The sequence below is a fragment of the Sus scrofa genome, chromosome 10 (assembly GCF_000003025.6).
Source record: "Sus scrofa isolate TJ Tabasco breed Duroc chromosome 10, Sscrofa11.1, whole genome shotgun sequence".
NCBI lineage: Eukaryota > Metazoa > Chordata > Mammalia > Artiodactyla > Suidae > Sus > Sus scrofa.
In genome coordinates this window covers 50,746,380-50,762,902 of record NC_010452.4, presented here as the reverse complement: position 1 = coordinate 50,762,902, position 16,523 = coordinate 50,746,380, and the positions used below count along the sequence as shown (strand labels likewise).

Genomic DNA, 16,523 nt, shown 5'->3' with positions numbered 1-16,523 from the left:
AGGAACCAGAAAAAGAAAATAAATCACAAAATATTAGAACTAGAACTGAATGCTGGGAGTTCCTTTTGTGGCTCAGCAGGTTAAGAACCCAACTAGTATCCATGAGGATTTGGATTCGATCCCTGGCCTCTCAGTGGGTTAAGGATCTGGCATGGCTGTGGCGAAGGCAATCGGCTACAGCTCCGATTTGACCCCCAGCCTGGGAACTTCCATGTGCTGCAGGTGCCGCCCTAAAAAGAAGAAAAAAAAGTGAACGATGGCTCACCTAGTAAGTACTCTCAGAATGCCAGCTCTGGCTACTGCAGTTGGTGCTAACTGTGCTGCACCACTGGGCTCCAAAGTTAGTTACTAGTTAGTAACTAGTTCAGAAGGTGAATGCAGACTGGGAGCCTAATCAGCCAGCCCCCAGCACTGCTTTTATATCTTTAAAAACATCCTTAGGGATTCACTATAGGGGAATTACTAGTTTCATACTCCTTTTTAATAGCCATTAATTCACCTAGATACACAATAACAAAGACTTAATTCAAGCTTAATGAGACCTCATTCAGTCCAAAGACAAGTCCTCAGTCAAAAAAAAAAATGTTGAAGGTGAACACTTGAATCAAAAAGTTGCATGAATGGCAGTTCCCATCCTGGCGCAGTGGTTAACGAATCTGACTAGGAACCATGAGGTTACAGGTTCGATCCCTGGCCTTGCTTGGTGGGTTAAGGATCCAGCGTTGCCATGAGCTGTGGTGTAGGTTGTGGGCGCAGCTCAGATCCTGCGTTGCTGTGACTCTGGTGTAGGCCTGTGGCTACAGCTCCGATTCGACCCCTAGCCTGGGAACCTCCATATGCCGAGGGAGCGGCCTAAGAAATGGCAAAAAGACAAAAAAAAAAAAAAAAAAAAAAGGTTGTATGAATGGACTTGATGGCTAAAAATATTCCCCCAACTGCAGGTTTTTTGGGGTTTTTTCCCTTCCTTCCTGGACTCTGCAGACAGAGAGCAGACCACGAGCAGTCTGGGTTTTGCTTCATCTTCATAGACAGACATGGGGCTTGCAGGAAGGCTGGTTGTAGAAGCGGGAATTTGACACTGGGTCAGCATTTTCTCTGGGTTGGATTTGAATTTTTTATTAATATTACTCTTGGGCCCCCAGAAGATTCATTCAGCCAGATCGACATATAACACTCAATGACTAGTTAACCATACATGCTAATCACATAAATATGGTTTATGGAATGATATAAAATGGTTTATGAAATCACTTTTAAGCCATCTTTTCAACAGTAATTATGCCAGCCCTGGAACCTTAAACCAAGCAATATTGGCAAGAATTAGCTTGGGCATCTTTAATATTCTGATGATTATCGTACAAAATTGCCACTGCAGTAAAATGACAGAGTCGTTGTAATTTCTCTTCTTCCACTGCATTTCTCTTCTTTCCCCTTTCACATTAAAACATACTTCATAACATTTCATCATGGCCTAAGTTTCCAGTTGCTGTAATTTAGTTAAACCGTATAATTGTTTCCAGATTACCAACCATGAAATGGAAAGACAATCTTATTTATGAATTTATAAATCAGATAATCTCCCTCCAGTGAATCCTGAAACCAGAAACACTTTGATGATTAAACAGGAGGGAAAAAGTGCTCTCATTACCATGTGTCAAAAGAGTTGTATTTTCAGAAAGTAGTCTTGGCTGAGTCAGTGGAACACGCATGTGCAACCTGTGTTGGCCTGGGGCAGGCACGGTTCCCCGGGCAGGGGGAGAGCATCACTCCCCCCGGACCATCACAGCTCAAGGGTACTGAACTGCCAAGGTTCTGACCAATCATGTCTCCTTCCTGGTGGCCCCCCTGGTGACATAGCCTGGAGGAGGCCACCCAAGCAGCAATTTCCCGTCCTCACGGATACAAAAAAGAGAACAGGCGTGTGGATACCTGGACCGATGCAAGGCTTTTGCTCCAAAGCACCCAAACCCTCACCCTAGGTGGTTCTGCAGTTACGTCAACATCATCCCTGGGGAGTCAGGAGATTGGGGTGCTGCTGTTTGGGCGTTTTCTTTCTCTGCATCTTAAAAACCATCATCTGGGGGAAGATTGGTGAGAAGCCAAATTACCTACTGAGCCGAGGAGCATGTAGGAAGCTCCAGGGATCCCCGTCTAGAGACGACGCAACCTGTGCTGTATCGTTTGAGCATCTCACTACAGTGATGAATCCGTTGAAGATCCATGTCCTGGGTCTGGAAGGATTCTGGTGCTTCGTTTTGGTTGTTAATGCTGCTGCCCTCTTCTGTTAGACCAGACCGTGAAAGCTGGTGAGCAGAGAGGGACCAGAAAGAATACTGACTTAGCCCAAATGAGGACCATACCCAGGCCAGCATTGGCATCGAACCCTGTTTCTTTACCAGACTGTTGCTTATCCTCTGCAGCCATGGACCTACCTACAGCTCTTCCCCTTATGGTCTCCTGAGTGTCGTTAGGTTTTCAGCATGCCTCCCTTTCCTGTACTCCAGCCTCGCAGAACCCATTAAGTCACTTCCTAACCAAAGCAGTCTAGACCCTTAAAAGGCCCTGCCACTTTAAGAGAGAGAGAGAAAAAAAAAAACCTTTGCATGTGCCTGGGGTTGATGCGAGGTCGCTCTTAGGGCACAAGGTTGGCTTCCAGTATCACTGCAGGAAGAATGGGGGCTCTGGACAGCATCCACCCAAGTCCCCCCACCCCCCAACCCCCGGAAGTGGTCCATTGCCCAAGATCCCATCTGTGTGAGTCTGTACCTCCCACCCTTGGAAACCAGCCACCACCCATCATCCCATCATTTCTGAGCTGCCTTGTGACTTGGGTGTGATAAACCTGGACTCTCCAATAGGTATTTACTGACCTACTTTCCTGAGCGGGATTTCTTCCTAATTTTTCTCTCTGGCACATGCACTGCTTTATGGCATACGGAAAGCCAAGAACACAGGTATGGCGTAAATGCTCTGTGGCTTATAGGTTTAGCATTCGTGGCAATGCCTGGAAACACTTGGAAAGTCACTCCAGGTAGACACGTATCTCTTCTCACTGTTCGAGATTTCTTCTTTCCACGCTATTGAACAAAGAGATCATACTGCGACTATTTAACTCTCCGCCCCTGGTGGGGTGATCACCATTAACTCTCCAGAGTACACGATGTACTTCCAGGAAACTCAGTACTGTGGCAGAACCATCCATTCTAAACTAAAGAAAATGCATGGAATTCTGAAGTCAGAAACTTGTAATTGTGAAATGGATCTCCGTGTTTTATACGGCACGGAAGGTTCTATTTCTAAGGCAAAACGCAAAGCCAAAAAGTTGGGCATGAACAAAATTACCCTTGAAAATCCTCTTGATTATGAAGTTCAAGATACAGACACAGCATCTCTCGTTAAAGCCAACCTAACCAGCTTTTTTTGTCTAGTGAAAGAACAGAGCACCGTGACTTTTTCCGTTCGGTACCAGATAAGGTAGTTGGCTTGTATTTAAAAGCCACAATGTCTGAATATGCTGTTTGTAGCCCAGGAATCCTCACCATTGCTCCCACCACAAGAGACCCACGAGACGGAGACCCCCAGGGAAGAGTGGGGTTCCCTCTCTGTCTCAGGCCTGGACCAGTCACTTGCTGATGGGGTATGATGCTAATCCAGGCATCCATCTAACTCTTCTCCCCTCCCTCTTTAATGGTCTTGCTACCCAGTAAGTTTAACTGAATTCACATGCTGTGATGTGTTTGGTGACTCTGCCCTTCGCCGGGGTCCCTCTGCCGTGGTGGTGACTTTATAATGTGGTGGGGAAATTGGTAAGAGTTCCATGAGACTACCAGTCATCAGAGGTACAGAAAGGTGACTTCATTTCAAAAGCCAAAAGAATTGTGTCTAGCATTAGAGAGCCCCGGACAGGTGTGATATCTGTGCGTCATTTAAACCTTGGGAAGAGTTCTCATTCATGTCTTGAGGTAACCAGGTGGTTAGGGGTATGTGTTTTCCTGCCCGATCCTGGAAAAGCTCCCAGGCTCCCATGACATTGCTTTGAGCACCCTCTACCCTCAAGTAAGCCGTTGACGTCAATTATACTTCTTTATGCCCTCAAAGGACATTCCCTTGCGTTGCTCTTGGGCTGTGAAACTTGTTTTACTCACTCACACCATGAACATCTCCGTCTTTTACGCCAAGATCAGTCAGCAGCCTCCCAGCTTCGCAGAGGAGTACAGCTCAGACGTGTGTGCCCTGCCCTGTCCTTCCCCCCGGCTCCCCCATCCCCTAGCCCAGGCCCCGCTTTCTGCAAAAGCAGAGCGGAAAGGCTCAAAAACACAAAGATGTGCAAAGAGAATTATTCCCAAGGGAGAAGCTTCTCCGTTTTCCATGAGGCCTCTGTCGGTCTGTCCTGCGTCTTTTCAGTAAGATAATCAGGTTAGGAGTTCCCGTCCTGGCTCAGGGGAAACGAATCTGACTAGGAACCATGAGGTTGCAGGTCTGATCCCTGGCGTCGCTCAGTGGGTGAAGGATCCAGCATTGCTGTGAGCCATGGTGTAGGTCACAGACACGGCTCAGATCCTGCATTGCTGTGGCTGTGGCGTAGGCCGACAGCTATAGCTTCAATTAGACCCCTAGCCTGGGGACCTCCATATGCCTCGGGTGTAGCCCTAAAAAGCGGAAAAAAAAAAAGATCATCAGGTTAATACTCTGACCATCCAAGCTTGAGTTCCGTGGGATTTGCAGGCTCTTTAGCTTCCCCACGTGAGGTTGGGGTGAACTTTGGTGGTCTGCTAGGTGGAACCTTTTATAACCCTCAGATGATCATTCACCTAGACAAACCAGTCTGAAAGTCAACAGAGCTTTAACAAACAATTCTCTTGTTTTACAGAGAGAGGATGCAAGCCATGGAGAAACAGATTGCCAGTTTAACTGGCCTTGTTCAGTCTGCGCTTTTTAAAGGGCCCCTTACAAGTAATAGCAAAGATGCATCTAGGTAAAAAGAAGAAAGCGAGCCAATTCAAAATAATTCAGTCTGTTTCTCTTTAATGATTAAGATAATTCATTCATTCAATCATTTTCTTGTAATCATTTCAAGGCTGAAAATACCCACCTCTCTATGAATCATGGTTTGTTTGTCTCTTTCTGGTAATTCTTGGTCGAAGGTAGCACTTTGGCCCAAGAAGGGTAAATGGGCTTCCCAGTGCATGTGGCTTAATGGACCACTGCCAGTGCTTGCAACCGCCATCCACACGTTCCCCACATCCTCCATTGTCTGAAAGTCACCAGTGCGCCTCAGCTGCATTCCACCAGCAGTGTCAGATGCACACCTGGGAAGCCTTTTCCATCCCGGCCAATAGTGGTGCTGATGCTAAAATACCTTCATTGCTTAAGACCATCACTAGCTGCTGCTGATTGCTTAGAAAAGTGACTGGAAGCGGGGGGGGGGGGGGAGAGGCGTTGTGGCAGCTGCATAGCTGACTCTCTTTTTCTTTTCTTCAGTGAGAAAATGATGAAAACCACAGCCAACAAAAACCATGCAGATGGTGCAGGTAAGTCTGCCTTAAATGAGCCCAGCTTGCTTCCAGACCTACTAACCTCTCCCTAAGTCACCTATTTGGTGCAACTTTAGAGGTTTCTGGGGAAATTTCTTGTACCACCCCTTCCCTGCTTAATGCTGAAATACCAGATGTCATTGCTGGGGGGGGGGGTGTAAGTCCTTCAGTCCTCTTCCTTCAGTCTTTGTTCATTTATTCACTTCCTCATCCATTTTTATTCATTTATGAGGCCATACATCCAACAGATACCTATGTGCCTGCTACGGAGCAAGGACAGTGGGCATTACTCAGTCAGGGCTGCCTGTCTCCTAACTCTAGGCAGAAAATGGATCTGGGACAGGTCATGCTGGATGTTAAGAAAGAGTGCAGGAGTTCCTGTTGTGACTCAGTGGTTAATGAATCTGACTAGGAACGATGAGGTTGCGGGTTCAATCCCTGGCCTCGAGCAGCGGGTTAAGGATCCAACGTTGCCGTGAGCTGTGGTATAGGTTGCAGACATGGCTCAGATCTGGCGTTGCTGTGGCTATGGCGTAGGTGAGCAGCTACAGCTCCGATTGGATCCCCAGCCTGGGAACCTTCATGTGACACGGGTGTGGCCCTAAAAAGAAAAAAAAAAAAGTGCAACGTGCAGGTGAGTTTAAGCTGCAGGTTTAGCTTTGACCAAGGACATTTCCCTGAGGAAGTAACACAAACTGAGGCCACAAGGATAAAGAGGGGCAGAGCCATCCAGGTACAGAGCAAAGCATGGGCAGATGCCATGGTGAGGAATTTAGATATTCTTTCTAAGTGCAAAGGGAAGGCACTGGAAGGTTCTATACTGGGAAGGACCTCAGCCGAGCTGGAGTGTATGAATGGATGTGAAAGGGCTGTGAGCTCGTAGGAAGCCCTCGGGGATGCAGGAAAAGAAGGTGTACTTGGACCAGGGCCTGCTTTTCAATGCCAGCATCCCCTCCCCCTCAAGAGGCCCCACTTATATTCCCTGTGGACTTCCCAATATCCAGGTGTATTTGATGTACATATTATCCTGCAGATTCAAGGAAGGCTTCTCTCAAGGATCTGAAGTCTTGGCATTCCCCGATAGCCTATCAGTCAAGGATCCAGCATTGTCACTTCTGTGGCTCTGGTCACTGCTGTGGCACAGGTTCAATCCCTGGCTTGGGAACTTCTGCATGCCATGGGTATGGCCAAAGCAACAACAACAAAAGACTGTTGCTTTCCATTGGGTTAGAAAGAGAAATTGTTAGCAGGGACATGTTTGGCTACTAAATTACTCAAGAAGCATGGGGCAAGTTGAGTGACACTCCTAATTTGGGGAAGCCACGGAGTGTAGTGCATCTTGGTAGAACAGTCAGAATTGGGGACTTGAGTGTCTGATGGTCCTGGTTCTGCACTGGCCACATTCCGGTGCTTCAGCTGTAAAGCCAGCAGGGCTGGTCCTCCAGCAGCCCCAGTCCTTATGGGATTGGTTGGTTTACTTAGAAACCAATCAGTGACCTTGGCTACAGCCAGAGAATTATTTCGTGGAAATTACTACTGAGCCTGTCTTCAGAGCAGTTGCCAGTTTGCTTTGGAGATATTCATTTATTTTCTGATCTGTTATGAACGTACAGAAGAAAAAAAAAAAGGTACTCACTGAACTCGTGGTAACAGCATGGAAGGGTATTTGTCAGGAGTGGGTGGAGGGCGGGCATGGGAGATGTGGGTCAGAAAGTACAAACTTCCAGTTAGAAGATGACTCAGTTTTGCGGAATCCAACATGCAGCGTGGTGATTATAGACAACAATCCTGAACTATATACTTGCAAGTTGCCAAGAGAATGGATCTTGAAGGTTCTCACCACAAGAAAGAAGCGGTAATTATGTGACGGGATGGGCATGTTAGGTAGTAATCATATTGCAATGATGTTACATTGTATCAAACCCACACATTGTACACCTTAAAGTTACACAGTGTTGTATGTCAATTACATCTAATAAAATGCAGGGTGGGGAAGGAAGCTACCAAACACTGCAACTTTCTATTCTCCTGGATTCTATTCTAGAAATGATACCAATGTTCTAATCACTGTGTACCTACTGTTTTGTATTTGTTATTCCTTTGCACCTTGGATGAAATGATAACAATAATAGGAAGCACTTAGCGTTTCCTCCCTACCAGCCACTGTTCCCAGTGCCTCTCCACGCAGGAGCTCGTTAACTCCTGCTTCGTGGAATGATAGGTCCACTCATTATTCCCGTGTCCCAGAGGAGGACGCTGAACACCTGGCCACACACAAGTGGCACACCTCAGCATCTCCACCAACCTGGCATTATGGCTCATCCTTTTGTGTTAAGGGGCCTCAGTCCCTTTAAAGAAATGTAGGTTGTTTCCGTTCTTTGTTTTGAAAATGTTTTGCAAATGTCTATTTTGAAGCATGGGATAAGGGAAGGAACAGGTGTAATTTCTTTAGGATGCATTTCCCAAAGTGGAATCAATAAGTCCAAAGGGACCAACAGCTGAGTAGCTCTGGCAACATGCTGCCGGTTTTCTCTCCCGCAAGACTGAGCCAATTTGCAGTGCCACCGGCGCCATGCATGTGTATGTTTGCTCCCCTGCGTCTCTGCTGAGTTTGGTCTTTCTCATTCTAATGTGTCAGGGCTACATGTGGTCCACAGGGCTTTCATTGCCATAGCAGCCTTGTACGGTGTGCAAAATATATTAATTCTTCCAGAATCCTAGGAAGGAAGCAACAGACTAGAAGTATTATCCTTGCTCAGTGGAGAAGTACCTGGAGTTGCGTAGTTAGTCTAGAAGCTCATTTGGCCAAGAGTATAACAAAAAGGGTAAACCCAGATTTCCCGTTACTTTAGGAATATTTGGTTTGCCGTGGATATAAGAGAACAGAAGGAACTTCCCATTTCAAAGCCATCATCTGGGTTCTACAGTGTTTTATATCATTTAAACACATAATCCTGTAAGGAAGATGTTAGTCACAGAGCTAGTATGATTCATGGCCATTCTGGCCAACCCCCAAACGCATGTTCCTCCTATCACAACAGGACACATGAAATTCCCAGCAAATGTGTGCTTGATGAGATTTATATTAAGATACACCTTGACTGAAGTAAATAACCTAAGAGGGGATTTGGTAGGAAGAAGAAGAGGCCATTGCCTGGGAAGGGTGAAGTATGCAGAAGGAAGGCTCTGAGGACTGGCTGCAGGCGGACACCCCTCCCCAGGCTAGGGCGTGCCCACTCCACGTGTGGGTTCAGAGATCAGACCCCGGGGTCTGTGATTCTAATCTGAAGGGGAACCAGTTTACCCCCTGGCGGTCCAGCTCCATCTATAGATTTCTGGGCACCTGCCTGGAGATCTCAGTCTGTCACTGCTGCCACGTGCTGACACTCCAGGTGGGGAGGGGAAGGCTGGCAGGGAGCCCTTTGCTTAAATAACAACCACAGCTCACCACAGCAGGGTCCCTCCATGCCACACGCCGGACTGAGAGTGGATATGTGGTAATCCCATCATCCTGCACAATCACCCTTGCACCCATTTTACAGAGGAGGGAGCTGAGAGCGAGATAGACAGCTTACGTCACTTGCCCACGGTCACATCACCAGGAACTGGGTACTGAGAGTGATTTCCAGGTTTCTGGTGTAAGTAGTTGAGTGGACAATAGTGCCCCTGTCTAAAATGAATTCAAAAAAGACAGAGGTTTGGGGAAAATGGGCAGAAATAATGGCTTCAAGCTGATTGTAGAAAAGTCTTATAACATGAAGGTATGAAGAGAATCAGTCATGTGCTGGAGACAAAGGTGTTGGCGACCTTAGCAGGTGGCAGTCTTGGAAGTGACCTCCCTTGAAATCATGTCCAGGGAGAAGAGAAGCAGCCCAGGATTCCAGTGGTTGGCCAAGGAAGAAATTTGAAAAGAGGTTGACCAAGATAGGCAGCAGAGTCGGACAACAACAAGGGAAGGGAAAGTCCCAAAGTGACCAGGAAGGAACAATGACCGCCAAAGCCCAGTGTCACATCAGGGTGCTGTCTTGGCCATCTTATAAAGGGCCATTGCTGCGAAAGATGGAGTCAGAAACCAGATTTCGTGGATTACGAGGTTATCAGTGAGCAAATTTATAAATGAACAGAGATTCCATAATGAAATTTTGTTGTTACTTTTTTTTTAACCAGGGATGGGTATGTAACAATACCGATGTGTGTTGTTATCGGTACATAACAACTCTCGCGGACAGTATGTGACCGTGAGCTTCTCCTCCACAGAGGATAAACGTGTGCCTTCATCGGGCTGAGGAATTAGCAGAGCAGTTCTTATTTTTAAACAGGAGTAGCTGGCTAGTGTGGTGTCACTCTTGTTGGAGAAACACCTCGAGGGCATCATTTGTTACACAAATGATGTTGTGTGGTATGAGCGTGTGTGTGTGTGCATGTACACACATGCCTATGCCTGAGGATGTGGAGTGATGATAAAGTAACTTGGCCGATTCTTAAAGAAAGACTTTGAGTTGATTGTCATCCCCTCAGAAGACTTGGTCTCGAAGGTGCTAAGTTAACTGGGACCTGCTGCTCTTACTGGAAATGTCCCTGGGTGTCCTTTCCCTGGGGACCTTCACAGTTGGAGACTATCCTTTGAAATGGCTGCAGCAATGGCAAATCTTGCTCATTTGAGGATGATTTTGATGGGGTGTGTTGGCCAAAAGTCAATCAGAGTCATGACTGGTGATGACAAGTGCAGCCAGTTGAGCTCGTAAAGATAGCAGAAAGCTCACTGCCTGGACCATTGAGGTCCCTTTGTAAATCCTTAACATGCATTCTTGTCTATTCCCCCTGACTCTCCAAGGGGTCCATGAGAGCTGGGAGACCAGTTCTGTTGGGATGGGCACCCAGGGTGAGTGCCATCAGCTCTCTGTTGGCATTGCAGAGTCCAAGCAAGTAAGAGGACAGCTCCGAGGCATCCTCGCTCACTGTTGTACCATCCACAGCCCATGGCAGCGGCTCTGTGAGGCTTGCAGGGCTGCACAGTCTAGGAAGGAAAGGCTTCTGTGGTTGCTAAGCCCAGATGGAAAGAGGGTTCTGTCATGCAAGACCAGCTGGGAGTTCCCTTTGCAGCTCAGCAGGTTAAGAACCCGACATAGTGTCCCTGAGGATGCCAGTTCGATCCCTGGCCACACTCAGTGGGTTAAGGATCTGGCATTGCCTGCAAGCTGTAGTGTAGGTCCCGGATCTGACATTGCTGCAGTTGTGGCATAGGCTGGCAGCTGGGACTCCGATTTGACCCCTAGCCCAGGAACTTCCATATGCCTCATGTGTGGTCCTAAAAAGAAAAAAAAAAAAAAAAAGTTAAAAGACTAGCCTGGACTACTGCAAACCTTCCAGTTTATGCCTTGCAGGAAAGATAGCTGAACAGCCTTTTCAGATGTCAGTGTGGTGTGTGTGTGTGTGTGTGTGTGTGTGTGTTCCTGTCTACTCCTCTGCTTGAAGCCTGTTCCCTAGAATTGCATTGTCCTAGAAAGGAAATAGCGTGTCCTTTAGACTCCCACACCTTGCTGATCCTGTGAGTGCTACTTCGAATCCTTTGGAGGGGATGGGGGATGGAGGTAGATGTGGATTTTTAAAGCAAACTTGCTCAATCAGGCCCTTCCAGGATGGACTTAGGAAATCATGAGGGTGATAGAAGTTGGACTCTGGGAGCAAGTGTTTATGGCAGTGACAAAACTGTTTAGAAAGTGTTTCTTTCTGCTGCCTCTTTTGATTCTTCTCCTAAAGAATATTGGCCAAACTTCTAGAACATGACTTCTACAGACTGCCTACTCTAATATTGCATGAATGTTCCGAAATTTATTTAAAGCCAGTTCCATCTTTTTGCCCTTTAGAGAATCAACATCATTTAAATTTTTTTTTTTCCTAATGAAGGAAACAGGCATTTTCAGGGTTACCAGCAGTCTGCGTTGGGATGGGACTTAGACTTTCCTTCCTGACATCCTCAGTGACTTTGCTGTTCTCTTCTCCTAGGAACTCCCCAGGTGTCCGGTGGGAAGACCCTTGGTGCTCTGGAGTCCTCGGGGCCACCCGGGCAGCCCCTGCCTGCCGGCGCCTCTGCCATCCATATGAGCCTGCTGGACATGAGGCGGAATGTGGCCGAGCTCAGGCTCCAACTCCAGCAGATGCGACAGCTCCAGGTACAGACCCCAATCCCCGTGGACCGTGTTCTCTGACTTAGCTGCCCAAAGTCAGCTTCCTCCTCCTGCCCATCTCCTGCCTTAGCCCTAGCCCCACAGAACCTTCCTGGGCTTCTTTTCACCTTCCCTTCATAGGGTAACCAAGGACCAGGATACAAGCACCATGCATCACCCTCTCCCCTCTCACACACATGCCCTGGGTCTAGAGCCTTCTGCTGCAATAAGAGTCTTTCTGTAGCCACTTTGTTAAGCTATGCATGCTTTTACACATGAAAAAACCATTAAGCATCTGACTTTTGGAGGAGAGCTGAAAGCAGAGGAGCCCCGTGGAGCATTCTAATAGCCAGTTATGACTTTCTGCTTAATAGTGTTTGGCTCTTTGCTCTTCTCCAGTGAGCATGTGCAAAGGTGCTGCTAAGGGTTTTTGCAAAAAACTATGGTATATTTAGAAATAGGAGTTTGGACCAGAGGATGAATTCATGAGGGGGAGGAGCCATCATGAATGATTTGAGAAAAACATCTGCACCTTTTTTGGATGGTGTGTGTGTTCCATCATATTTTTCTTGCCCTTTCTCTTTGGTAAGGAATATATGAATCCAAGGGCAGGGAAAATGACCCTTGGTGTCACAGATCTTGGTGAACAAATCCCATAAACCTGACGAGGCCGCGTAATGTGTGTCCTGGTTCAGGGTAATAAGGAAGAGGGAGGGGTGTCCCTTTATGAGACCATATGTCTGTCTGTTTTGTGTATCAGCCTCACACATCCCTGCCTTTGGTGGTCATTGGGGATGTCGTGCTGACGATACCCAGGCATCCTCCTTGACGTTGAGAAGCACATCATCCAAACCCACCCAGGAGCCCAGGGGAGCCACACAGGCGTGGCATCCTCAGTGGGACACAGGCATCTGCTGAGTCCAATAAGGAAAGGGGTTCAGGCCACAGCTACACCCCCACCTTCGGCTCACGGATGCATAAGCCCTGCACCCTCGCCCCTGAATTCAAGCTAAGATCAGGTCCTCTTGCCCTCTACCCACTGGAGACCAAACAGAAGGAGAGGTAGCTTGAGCACAAAGTATTGTTAACTTACCATGTTATGTTAGCTTCAGGTATACAGCAAAGTACTTCGGTTTTATATATATATATTGGCAGTTATACACAAAGCCACTCTAAACAGTCATATCCAGGTTTTTGTGTGAACATATGTATTCACGTGTCTTGGATAAATAACCTGGGAAGGGGGTGCTGGGTTGTGTGTTAAGTGTGTTTCATGTTTACAATGGACTGCTGACTATTTTCCCAGAGTGGTTGTGCCATCACAGATGATGCTGCTCCCACTCTGGTCTCCAAGGGCTGCTTGGAGCAGCGTCTCAGACTCCGGGACATCCCTTGCAGATTCCCTTACATCCTTCCTGAATCATGTCACCAGGGAAGTTCCCTACCCTTTACTACAATTCACTTTTCCTGGCTTTGCAATTTTAAAGACGCTTGGGAGTGAAGCGAAGTGTACAGGTTGGCCAAGGCACGTGCAGGGTGACAAAATCCAGTGCCCATAGTGTGCAGGCAGTCACTTAACAAGTGAGCAGATGAGGGACAAAGGCAAGCTGGCCCCTCTAAAGCACAGTTGCCACTCCGCTCCAAGCTGCGCTTCTTAACCTGCTAGAATTAGAGCCTGTGTTTCTAGATGTTTCGGTATTTTAAGAGAATTTGGAAATAGAGGTTTCATGTGAAGTTACCTGTATTGGTTCTAAAAATGACAGAAGGTAATTTTAAAATCAGTTATTTCATACTCTGCCAGCCAGAGAGAGCCTGTGGGCTCCCAGGTTCTTACCTGGGGGTGCGGCAGTGAAGCCCCCCTCACACTTGTGTCTGCCTTTTAGTGCCACCTGCTGGCCATTTGGAAACTGTGCACTCCTAGTTGGACCCTCTCAAGGAAAAAAAATTCCCTATGTGTCTTTTGCTTGGTAGTACCTACCAGCCAATGGGATCGGTGGCATCTCTGCAGCACTAGGACACAGGTTTGATACCTGGCCAGCAGAGTGGGTTAAAGAATCCAGCATTACTGCAGCTGCAACATAGGTCGCACCTGGGGTTGGGATCTGATCCCTGGCCCGGGAACTCCATAGGTCACAGGCAGCCAAAAAAATTTAAGTGGGGGGGGCAGAGGTGGAAATTCCCTGAAGTGTGGGGAATTTGATCCTCAGGCCATGATTCGTGTGGCTGCCGCATCACCCTGCTAGTGGCTGGCAGGGTTGGGTCCCACACCTTGCCACTCCTTGCAACCCTTGAACTCGGGAGGCTCAAGTACAGAATCACAGCTTCTCAAACAAAGAGGTTCCACAGTCAGGTCTGGGACACTATCTTAACCACACAGGCTCTCTTACTGCCCAGAGCTGCTCAGCTTTCCTGCTTTGGGGGTAAAGAACCCAGAGCAGGTGTGCTGTGGCCCTGAGACGCTGGGAAACTCAGACAGGTGGACAAAGAAAAGCACTTTGTTTCCTAGCTTGAAAGTGCCTGGTTCTACCTCAGTCTTTGGATCCTTCGTGCCTCCATCAACTTTCAAGGGGAGTCTATTTAAGATAAAATCAGTTTAGAATAATTAAACCACCTCAGCACCAGTTCCCCTCAGTCCCTGTATCATCCACCCAAAGTGAAGTGCAACCCCAAAGTGACAATAAGCCCCATAATGGAGCGATCGTTAGAGATCTCCAAATTCTGGAATAGTCTCAAAAGAACAAAAACTGAATTAGAAATGCAAATGTTCTTGAAGCTGTGTTATAAAATAGTGAAAACGAATGAAGTCTTTTTGTGCTTGGAAGCCGGCTTCAGTAATTAGATAATTGAATCAATGGGGGAAAATCCTAGACTATTTGAGCATTTCATTTGCAGAATTGATGGGTTCTGCTCAGAAGTAGAAATCTGATGCAGACACAGTGGAGTGGTTTAAACAGGGTAGGTTTAAACAGGGCCAAAGGAGTGTGGAAGGAGGCGAACGAGCCTGAGAAGATGATCAAGAAAACCATGGAAAGTTGGCTCCGGTCTTCCTGCAATCCAGTCACACATGAATTATCGGTCTTAAGAGGACGTTTCTTAATCCTGGCACCCAGGAGAATCACCTGAGTGATATGGACAGCTGAGTACTGCTGCCAGTCTGACTTCATTGGTGTGGATCAAAACCCAAGCACTGGTGCTTCTGGAATGTTCCAGGGTGGCAACTCCTGCTCTCAGATATTGTGAGCCTCAGTCCATTGAGATGGCCTCTTGGAAATTGAGATCTCAGTCAGCTGTCACCACGAGTGAAGCAGAAACACTCCCAGCGGGGAATACACACCCAGTGACTTCAAAGCCCTGACGCTAAACAGCGTGCTCCTTCCCGGTAGCGGATCAGATGTGTCATAACTGATACAAGAGCTATGTGGAACTTTATACTGTGACGTGCCCACTCCCAGGTAGGGCTGCACCTGCAGTTAGGTGCCAACAGTGGAGAAAGAGACAGGGGGAGGTCTTGCTCCCAGTGGGTGTGTCCTTCGAAAGATGATTGTCTTTGTCTATCACTGTCTCTGGCAGGACTTAGGGGAAAAAATGATGAGCTACATCTTTTTTCCAAGATGCCAACAATATTCAGGTTTCACCAAGATCAACCAGTATCCATAGAAGTGGCTGCAGTGCTGCCCCTCTCAGTGGGCTGAGGGGAACGTGAAGATTCTGGAAGAGATGGTTCATGTTCCATGGGCGGGAGAGACTTGGCCTAAAGAAGAATGGATACATCCAACTTCTCCAGTTCCACATTTTTTTTTTCTTGGTCCCTTATCTCCTTCTTCTGCTTCCTGATAAATTAAAAATTGGATCCTTCTGAACATAGTGTTCCATTCTGAAGATGACGGAGAATTTACCGTGTCCTCCCAAGAGAGGGAGGAAATAAAAAACATCAACATAAAGAAGAAACATAGCGGTACCCAGAGCCCTTGTGTTCAAAATGATGTAATTCAGTACAATTATCCTAAGCTGTATTTTTATAAGATAGCGCCTCCTAGAAATGTGCCAGAGTCTCATTTATCTTCTGACATTCAAAATAACAGTCATGGGAATGTGTATCCCTGAGAAAAGCCCGCAAGAGGTTGGCCCATGCTGAGCAGAACTCTCCCCTCCGTACCCCCGTCCCCAGGCAGAAACAGTAAATGAAAGGGGCACAGGAGTTGACCATCAGGCTGCCCTTCAGGGTACCAAGCCCTTGATAGAGCTGCACATGGAGGCTGAGATGGGGCGATGGGGACATCTCCAGATAACGTGTGGTTGTGACCAGGCACCCTATGCCTTATCCCCTGCAGCCTGGGGACCTTCCCCCAGGTGTTCAGGGGTCCTTCTGGGGTCTGGTGATCACCATGAAATTTCCTGATGTGTTGCACAACCACTGTTTACTGTCACTGCCAGATGGCAAAATCGGTTCACCTCACCTGCACTGTTGGCAAAATCAATAGGCTTAGATTTTACCTAAGACATCAAGATGGGTATGTGAGGTACAGATCCATTTTGAGGTGGGTGGAAAGAGGCTCAGGCAGTTTCCTGGCTGCTCCGGGAAGCTGATATGGATAACGTATTCGGTCCAATTAAATTTGTAATAGCCAAGAATGTACTTCTGTCTGGGTGTTTTTATAAAAATGCCAAGGCATGGCATTCCCAACAAACTTAAGTTTCCAGAAGTGAGGGGATAACTACAGCAGTACTTTCCTTCCTGCTGTGGACAACTGGAACATTGAAAAATAAGTAAATGTATGAAAAAACTCTCTTCAGACCCTGGACCACAGACAACACAGGAGTG

At 47.2% G+C, this 16,523-nt stretch overlaps 1 protein-coding gene across 1 annotated transcript in view; it reads left to right on the top strand.

The window, feature by feature from the left end:
* KIAA1217 (KIAA1217 ortholog) overlaps positions 1 to 16,523 on the top strand; it is a 325,298-nt gene that overhangs the window by 269,108 nt on the left and 39,667 nt on the right. The window contains 3 exon segments of the mRNA XM_021064229.1: positions 4,871 to 4,975; positions 5,482 to 5,531; positions 11,541 to 11,707. Coding sequence (XP_020919888.1) covers positions 4,871 to 4,975; positions 5,482 to 5,531; positions 11,541 to 11,707 — 322 coding nt within the window.